The sequence below is a fragment of the Corvus brachyrhynchos genome, unplaced genomic scaffold (genome assembly GCF_000691975.1).
Source record: "Corvus brachyrhynchos isolate BGI_N302 unplaced genomic scaffold, ASM69197v1 scaffold239, whole genome shotgun sequence".
NCBI classification, from domain to species: Eukaryota; Metazoa; Chordata; class Aves; order Passeriformes; family Corvidae; genus Corvus; species Corvus brachyrhynchos.
Window position 1 is genome coordinate 1,854,394 of NW_008246057.1, and position 9,570 is coordinate 1,863,963.

General features: G+C 40.7%; 1 protein-coding gene across 1 annotated transcript in view; it reads right to left on the reverse strand.

Moving 5' to 3' along the window:
• Positions 1-6,002: 6,002 nt before the first annotated feature.
• Positions 6,003-9,570, reverse strand: part of RELN (reelin) — a 233,623-nt gene continuing 230,055 nt past the window's right edge. The window contains exon 64 of the mRNA XM_017745972.1: positions 6,003-7,147. Coding sequence (XP_017601461.1) covers positions 7,051-7,147 — 97 coding nt within the window. The 3' untranslated portion in view covers positions 6,003-7,050. The remainder of the gene's footprint in view (positions 7,148-9,570) is intronic.

Below are 9,570 nucleotides of genomic sequence, written 5' to 3' on the forward strand. Positions count from 1 at the left end.
CGCGTCCCCGGCGGTGCGGGCTGCGCGGGCGCTGCCCTGCTCGGAGCCGCCCGGGGCGCAGCGCTCGGAGGGAACCGCAGAGTCATGGGATCGTGGAGTCAGCAAGGTTGGCCGAGTCTTTCAACATCACCACGTCCAACCGTCAACCCAGCACTGCCCCTGTAATCCCGAAACCACATCGGCCAGCGCCAGATCCTGACGCCTCTTGAACACCTCCAGCGATGGTGACTCCACCTCCCTGGGCAACCTATTCCAGTGTCTGAGCAGCTGAACTGAGAATTCTTTTCAAATACCTATCTGGGTGTAGTTTTTTATTTCTTTACGGGGCTCAAAGAATACATAGGTATCAATTTCATTGTGAATATGGAAGAATTAGTAGTGAAATGCCTTCACAGATCACATCTTTCAGTCCTTGGTTTATAATGTTTTCCATCATAATAGTAGCTCTCTCTCACCCAAGACAAAAATGTTTTCCCACTTCCCAGATTTGGGTTTGTTCACAGAATTCATGGAAGTTTTTTTCCAGCTTTGAAATTACGCACTAAGACCATGAAAAAATTTGTGAAACCGGTGTATACAGGACTTGAATAGGATTTGAAAACTTTAAAATGATTCCTTTACATGGTAGCCCTTGTTAGAATTGAAGAGTAACTTAAATAAAATTCAAATGAATTCAAGGTGAAATACAGCACTTTAAATTTCAGTGTTGTCAAATTGAGAAATTTCAAGATCAAAACATTTCTAAAGTTGCCTTTAGAAGATTTGTTTATTCAAAATAGGCTGTAACAAAAAGACATTTTGTTGAAAAATTTCAGAGTGATAGATAATGCCACATACATCAGACTTGATGTGAAATGATGTTGGATGCCATTGTTACACAGAACTGGGTAAATGGAGATACTTTGGGAAGCACATCTCTGTTGATTCATAGTTTGATCCAAAAAGCTCTTTTTTTTCTGAACTTGGAAATCTGTAGCCTGTGTTAGAATGCAGGTGTAATTCACTTATGAAGGTGTGGCCTGGTAGTGAAATTCTGAAATGCTTTATTGCCAGTAAAACATAAATTGCAGTAACATACAACAGAAAGACCTGTTTATACACCCTGCACAAAGGGAAAGGAGAAGAGAAAGCCTCAAACCAACACAGATTAGCAGACTTCCTGCTAGAAAAGTCCACCCAGGTGCAAAGTATTTTGAATGTTCCGGTAATCCTGAGGATTATGTTACGCTAATTGTGTCAATGGTTGCATTTAAGTACAAGCTGGTTTTAATTTCTTGGTGCGTTTTAGTCTGACACACTCAAAGGTTAATAATTCTTTTTATTGCTTCTTTCCAGCATTGTCTAAAATGGTAAAAGATGCTGTGGTTCTTCAGCTCTGGGAGAAGGCCAGGGATTGATACAGTGCTAAACTCAGTAGCAACAAGATGAGAAGAGGATTTTTGGTCAAAACAAGAATAGGGAGGGAAACTTAATACAGAATAAACAATGTAGACAATTGAGAAGAGTAAAAACACTACTGTGGAGGATAATTGGGGAATATAAGTTAAGGGTGCGCACACGCCACTGGAGCTGTGTGATGACAGAGGGTTCAAATGGGAGCTTTGGGGGCTCAGTGGGAGCTTTGGAGGCTCAGCCAGCTTGCAGGGGATGGAGCAGTGGAAGCCACTGCTCTCCAGCAGTGCAAGGAAAGCTGCAAGGTGCTGTCAAAGGCCAGATCCAGCACTCACAGCTGCCTGGAGCCCCAGCTGTTGGGCTGGTTGTTTCTTAACTTCCTCTGACAGCTGCTGATGGTGAGTATGGGCAGGGAAGGTGGCTGAGGGGCTGGGAGTGCAGAGTTCTGACACTTCCCACTGGGCCATTGGCATACACTTCCCATATGAAACATCCCAAATGGGTCAGATAGGCTCCATTGACTGGCTCACTCCCCACCATGCCCTAACTACACTCATGGATCTTCTAAGAATGATACAGCTTTCTAAGGCAGAAAAACCCCTGTATATATTTGTAGTCTTACACAGGTCCTAGGACAGGTCAAACCAGCTGAATTAGTAAAGCTGAGGTGGACATTTCCATATGAAGTGAAACACATTTAATGTACAGGAGTTTTCCCACTGATTTCAGTGGCAGTAGGCTTGGTTCTTAAAATGCTGCTGTTAATTAGTTCCTACACACGTCCTATACAGACACATAACTCATGTCAAGCTTTGTTCTTGTCCATGATAACACAGTTATTCTAGCAGAGGCCCAAACATTGGGACATTTTCCTTTTTTTGTACTGAAGTTCCTTGAAAATGGCTGAACTCAAATAATTTAAAATATCCCCTGAGAAGGGTGTGATTTTAAATCAGCTGTCCAGTTGTGAGTATAAACCAGTTGAATGGCTTTGCATGTGCTATTTCTAGCCCACCTGGAGCTTTAGGTTATCAGCAGAGGGCTGGCATGTATGCGCATGGTCAGTGTGCAGGGAAAGGGGGACCTGAGGGGATCAGCAAGCTTCATGCTAATGCAGAAGTAGCCCTGAAACCTGTGACTACACAGTACCTCCCAGAGTTCTGCCAGATAGAGTCAGGGAAACACCTGAGCCTTCTGACATGGCTTCTTTGCCACCACCTTGCACAGATCTCCCCTGAGTAGCAGAGCTCAAAAACACAACCACATTCTCTTCTTTTTTAAAAGAAGCTTAAGAAATTTGTTTCAGTCTATAAACCCAGCATTTATCATCATCCTCCAGTATGGTATTCGTCCATTCCTGGAACAGCATTTTTGCTTGGCCCTGCCTTGCTACGTGCCAGCTCAAACTCTCCCCATCAGGCTCTGTAGTAATTAGCCACACAGAGCCTAAGTCTTTAGGCTTACTGCCAGCTCAGTCCCTTCAGCTGAACCAGGAATAACATGGGGAAGAAAAAGCAAAAGTCAGAAAACAGCAGCAGCAGAGGAGAACATTGGACAATTCATCCACATGTCCCCTGTACAATGCTTGCATCCTCATACCCCATGGTCTTCTCTTCCAGCAACAGATCCACCACCTGTGGATGGTGGGTGCTCTGTCTGCTCCTTCACAGATGCACTGCAAGTGCTTGCATGGCCTCAGCTGCTCTGGATTGCTAACAGCCCTAAAGAGCTCTTTAGGGCCATGCTTAACATAGGCAAGCCCTTTTGCTGACCTTGCTTCGTTCTGAGGCTCCCTTGCCAGCTCAGGATGAAGGTAGCTCCCCTTTACAGCTGGCTTGTTCCTGTTCCTCCAGTGTTGAGTCATTAGTTAAACCTCACTACAAAGCTGATCTGAGTGGGGTTTATCTGGGGCCTTGCACTGGCTTCCTGCTTTGATAATAACCAACCCCATTAACTACTAATGGATAAATGATGAGGTGATGCTGTGGCAGCATTTCCACCCAGTAACATTTGCCCTAAAGGGTTAGCAAGTAAGTAAAACATAGAACCATGTTTATGGATGTTGTCATGTCTCTTTCCAAATGTTTTCCTTTCTAGACTAAACAACTCTCTCTACTTGGAACCTCATGGGCTCAAGGGTCTTGTTTCTGCCGCAGTACTTTGCAATATCTCCAACTTGTTTACATCTGTATTTAAGTGAAGGGCTCAACAGCTGACAACTGCTGTCTGTTTTACCGGCACTGGTAGCTGTATTTATATTTACTGTGTTTTATCATAAATACTTCCACTGATGCAATGCAAAGTGGCATTTTTAAAAACTGCTTTATGCTGTTGATTCTACTTCTATAGTTTTGTTGTCTAGTCCGGTATTTACCCAGTTTGTGTGCTGGTACCTTGCTCTTTGACAATGTCTTGTCCTTGAGTGTATTTGCTGTGTTATTTCATTACTACCCTTTTCTATAAATTGTCAAGATCCTGCAAAGCTGGATTTGGTCCTTCAAAAATATTGGTGCTCTGCATATTTCCTCCCATTAAGACAATGTTATCATCTTTGGATGAAGCAAGCTCAAGAGAAAAACATTTAGGTAAAATTATGAGAACTTCAGGTTTTGTTTATTTCGGGAACTCCAGCGGGTCAGAGTTGAATTTTCCTGTATTTTTGTTTAATTTCTCTTATGTTCTCCTTATTCTATGGGAACATGGGCTAGTGAGCTGACAGGAGAAATGAGGAAGACTATAAGGCATACTAAAAGTACTAAAAGTCAGTTTTCATAGTTATGTCTGCCAAAGTTTTACACCAGTAGATAAGCTTATTAGTATATTTTATTGCATTTTTATTGCCATTGATTATCTGTTATCCACCCTTGCTATTTTAACAACTGTTTAATGTCAGATGACTCATTGTTTTCAGCCATATGGGATGAAAAATAAAAAAACCCCCACATTTACTGAGCATACCATATGTGTATGCTATGCGAGGTGTTGTAGGAATGGAAAAAGTCTAAGGAAGAACTTCCTGGAATCTGGAAAGGGCTCAAATGATAATACCACTTGGGAATCTCCCAGAGAAGGAAGAGAAAAGCCAGTGCAGAGTTTGTGGTGAGTTTGGATAAAATGCTTTGTATTCCACTGTAGTTGTAATTGCATACATTATTCAAAGGAAAGAAACACAACTGTGAAAAGCAGCTTCTCTGATTATGCTGATCTCTTGCCTGAAAAGTCAGGCAAAGTGCCTCATTATATCTAAAGTCTTTAAAATAAATTAATTCCCTGGAAGCACATTAGCTGCACATGCATTTTAGATTGAAATATCACCCTTCTATTGATATATTAAAGCAAATAAAACTATCTTAAAAAATAGGAATGTTTATATCTTGCAGTTTTGTTTGTTCAATGGGCAAAACTCTTATTACAATATTTTAAAATCGCTTGCCCAAACATTAAGTTGTTATATTCTTTAATACCCTCATGTTTTGTCTTCCTGCTATTTTTCTGAATAGAACCTTTATCTTGTTTCAGGGATTGGAAGTGCACAAAGTACACTGGTTCTCCAGAACAGTACAGTGAGTTTGCAGGAGGCTGGACTGTTGCAGCAAGTTTCCAGATCATCCAAAGGTCTGTCACATAATTTTGACCAAGCCAAGGTGTTGACTAGTTGGTCACTGAATGATCTCATTTTTTTTTCTGCACTGCTCAGGTACCTGTGATCAAAAACCTCCTAAAAATTAAACACATGTTCAGCTGAACATGGATCTGTAGCAAACACCATTTTGTTTCAGACAGATATAGTGCTAGAAGCAGATGTGCACGATGTAAGAGCACAGCAGGTATATATGATACTTCTCTCTGATGAGGAGAAGCTCCAGTAACTGGGATTGTTTAGCTTGAAGAAAAGGAAGCTCAAGGAGGACCTTATTGCTCTCTACAACTACTTGAAAGAAAGCTGTGGTGAGGCAGGCATCAGTCTCTTCTCCCAAGTAGCAAAGTATAGAACAAGAGGAAATGGCCTCAGCTTGCACCAGGTGAGGTTAAGATTGGATGTAATGAAAAATTTCTTCACTGAAAGGGTTGTCAGGCATGGCACAGGATGCCCAGAGAACTGGTTGAGTCACCATTCCCCTTCTAAAGGTATTTTAAGGATGTATAGATGTGGTGCTTAGGGACATGGTTTAGTGGTGAACTTGGCAGTGCTGGGTTAATGGTTGGACTTGATGTTAAAGGTCTTTTGCAACCTTAAATGGTTCTATGATTCTAAGAATTACCAGCTTTGTCTGTTTGGAACCAGGTTCCTTATGTGCCACACTCGTGTTGCCAGAGCTTGGAAACAGTGGTTTACACTTTCTGGTTTGCAGATAAAGCAAGAGTGCATATTGGTCCATGGTCCTGTTTCATTCATTGCGCCAGGACCTGTTCCAAGGACCATGTTATGCCCATAGGTGGGACTGTGGATATCTCTTCATTTGTGTTATTTGCAAAGTGCTGTTAAGTGTGATGTGCTAAATATTAAAAAATAACCTTGATGTTTGCTTTAGAATCTAGGTATTTAGTAGAAGAATTTCATTTATGATTTCATGTAAAGCCCACATGGCTTGAAAAGTCTAACATCAGAATTCTTTGTTGACATTATCTTTATTGAAGCATGGATCTTCAGCTTGGTTCACCATAAAGTGAAGCATTTTATTTATGATAATAGACAGTTTAGGGCTATAGGGGCATTATAACGTTGCTGGTGTAGATACAACTTTGTTAGAAGATACAAACATGACCCGCAATAGAAACAAACACCAAAGAGAACACAATGAAACGTTCACTGTTTACAAATCACTTCATTACTACAGACACCAAATGGCAGTTACTGTAAGTAAATCAGTTTCAGAGAACTGACTACATTTAGACAGGGAATTGGGAATTTCTGTTTGGGGCTTAATTCACAAATCCTTAGTAGAAAAAAGTTTAATGTCAAGCATTCTTTTTTTTTATCCACAAAACAATGCTAACCAACAGACATATCAAAGAATAAGACCGAAGGATATCAACGCCTTTACAACTACTTTTGCAATTATATCCTGGATTAGGTACTTTGATGATTATTTTTTAATACATTTTTTAAGAAGGTAAATAGCCCAAAAATCAGCAGCAAAAATATTACAACAACAAAACAAGTAAATACAGTGCCAATGTGTCATGTTGTAGAAGAGAATACAAAGAGGACAAACAATGATAACTTAATCTTATAAAATGACACAGAGCTGAAATACAGTGCACTTAAATACCTATGTGACAAAGAATGTTAAATTCTGTACTTAGTATGTAGATTTTTATAAACATAAAATCTGAAAAGTCTTTGTGCTTAAACTTTTTTTCCTGTTAAACAGAATTAGTTGCTTACTTCCAATACTGCCACTGTAACTGATATTACAACAGATCACAATTTTCACAGACACATCAACATTAAAACATTTACCTATGAGAAAATAAGTCACTTCTCATTAGTTCACAGTGCGAAAAAGTGGTGTATACTCTGTCTTGAGAAAGGCTTTCAGTTATTCATCAAGCCAGTTGCAGAAAAGTCCTGATACCAGATGCAGTGCTAGACTCGGAGAATGGAAAGCAACACATCACATGTTGGGAGGAAGAAAAAATAAATTTCTCGTTTCTTCATGGATATCGTCTAAGTGACCTTCGTCTTCTGTTGTAGAAATGCCTGAGCCCATGTTGCCGTGAAAAATTCATCATGTAATTTTGTTTGCGAGTGCTGTTGAAATCAAAGGGTGGAAGAAGGAGAGAGTGTCAGTTTCTTTTATACATAGTGTAAATCCTTTTGGAGCAGTGAGCTAGTGGGAGTGATTCTTCTTTGTCCTTGCATGACTTTTTAAGTCTGTGCAAACTGGTGTGAAGCATACTCTTTGTTTAACTTCGACGTACAAGGCAATTGAGAATCTGTCCCACTTGGCTTTCATTTACAATTCATTACCTTAGGGAAAGGTTAAGAGCTTTCAGCTAATGAAAATTGGTGCTGCCTAGGGCCAGATTCACTAAAACTGTATGCACACTTCATAGTGTTTCTCTATGGGGGTTTTGTACTCCAGTTATCCTTCTTTGATCATTAACTACTTTATGTTGAGAAGAGAAGAAAAGCTTTACTCCACTTCGTTATCTTCTACTTTTACTTTACAGGAAGTGAAGTACAACACTTTTATTCAGATTTATGTTTCCCGTCCCTGTGCACTCTCTTCCAAAAGGAAAGGAAGATCTGGGAAATAAGCATCCTCATGTCTGGGAGGAGACCAAGCAAGAGAGCTCATTTGCAGCCAAATTTAAGAAGGCACCCTTGTTTGGAAGACCTATGTGGAGGACAAGGCCCATTCCACCTAATGCAGATTTCTACTTCTCCCACTGGGGGAAGAAGGAACCATGAGAGGGCAGATCTGTGAAGACCTGCAGTCAACAGATCTCCCATTTGTGCATTCAAGGAATGTTTTCACTTGTGAGTTTTGTCTGTGAGTAAGAAGTGAACACTCATAATGTAGTAAGTCATACTTTCCTCTCTAGTGCATAAACTTATTTTTAGTGAATGTGGCCCTTAGGAAAAAGGAGTAATTGTCTGCTTTGCAAAGTAACTATGATTCTCCACAAGCAAAAATAGGTTTTGTTGTAGTATGATAATTTAATCTAAACCAGTTTGTCTAACAAAATTATACCCTTTTCTACAGCTAATCTTGAACACAATTGACTAAACTGATCAAAAGTTGTCAAGTCAAAATCTAGACTATAAACCTCTAAGCAAATCCAAGTCACTTCCTGACTAGTTTTCCAAGGCTTTGCAATTTTTAATTTTTGGGGGTTTTTTTGCCACTGGAATGTACAAACAAGGACAAAAAAAAGACCGGGCTCCTGGTGACAATGAGAGAAAACAGATGTACACTTGGCACAGCTTTTGGCACTGTCCCAGTAAGGTAGATCTCTAGAGCATCTGGCAATTGAGAGAGGGGTTAATGTTGACTTATTCACGTGAAAAGGAAAGGTCTGTGCTGATGTGTGAGAGATTGATAGTGGTGAGTGTATGTAACTTTAATGCCATTTGGTAGCTCAAGTGCAAAGCAGCACTGCACTTCAGTCTTCATTTGGGTCCTTAAGTCATCAGGGTGGAATGTCACCCTTGCTCCAATGCCAGGTGTCTCACTGATGAAGGCAGGAGGGAAATTATGACCCCAAACCTGCTCCTGACAGTGGCTGCCATTGAAGCTTGAAGAAGTTCTTAGTTTTGCCTTCCCATTAATTCCCATTTCTTGGGAAGTGTGTGGTTCCTCAGAGACACAGGGCCTTCAGGGCCACATCCCACCTCCCAGGAGAGCATCCTAGCCATGAGGTGAGGATAGAGCACCTATCTGCTGGGAGAAGGCTGCTCTGCAGCCAAAATACAGCAGATGGGCCTGGGAGAAAGCACAAGCCCAACTCTGAGCAGCTTTGCTCTGGGTACATGGGATCAAACAGAGTCTGCCAAAGTGTTTGGCTGAAAAAATTGCCATTTCTGGACCTGGTCAGATTTAAAAGTGAGCTTGGCTGTGAGAACCTCAGCTTGGGCAAGACTTGGACACATGGATGGGGCACATGCTGAGCTGCAGTTCTTGGCCCAGGAGCTTTTGTCCCATCTCCATCCTGCCTTTGGTCTGCTTATGTTCAGCAACAGCTCAGCAGAGATGTTCAGGACTCATTTTGGACACTGCTGTGTGCACCTGGCCTCTATTTCACTTCAAGTGACCAACCATTTTGTATCTGGTCTTAAAGGGATGGTAAAGATGTTTAAAACAATGAACAAACAAAAAAAGAAAAGGAAAAGAAAGAATTGAAAAAAGGAACAAAGAAATGCTTACCTAGTAATGCAGAAGAGATTTACTTATTTTATGTAACTAATTTTGTTCCATTGGAAGATGATCAAGGTGTTAGAAAGAAGCATATATTTATGTCTTACACTGAACACCATAGCAGTGCAGTGTGTGAAAAATAAGAGAAATCTAAATTCTCGGGAACTAAATGCTTTTTTTTTTCCTTGCAGTAATGTAGTTCAGACTTGTCCTCACTGACATGAGACAGACTTTCCAACTGCTGGCTGGATGCCACAGAAAAACTTGATGCCTGCTATAGAAATACTATGATTTTCACTCTTTGCATTGGTAA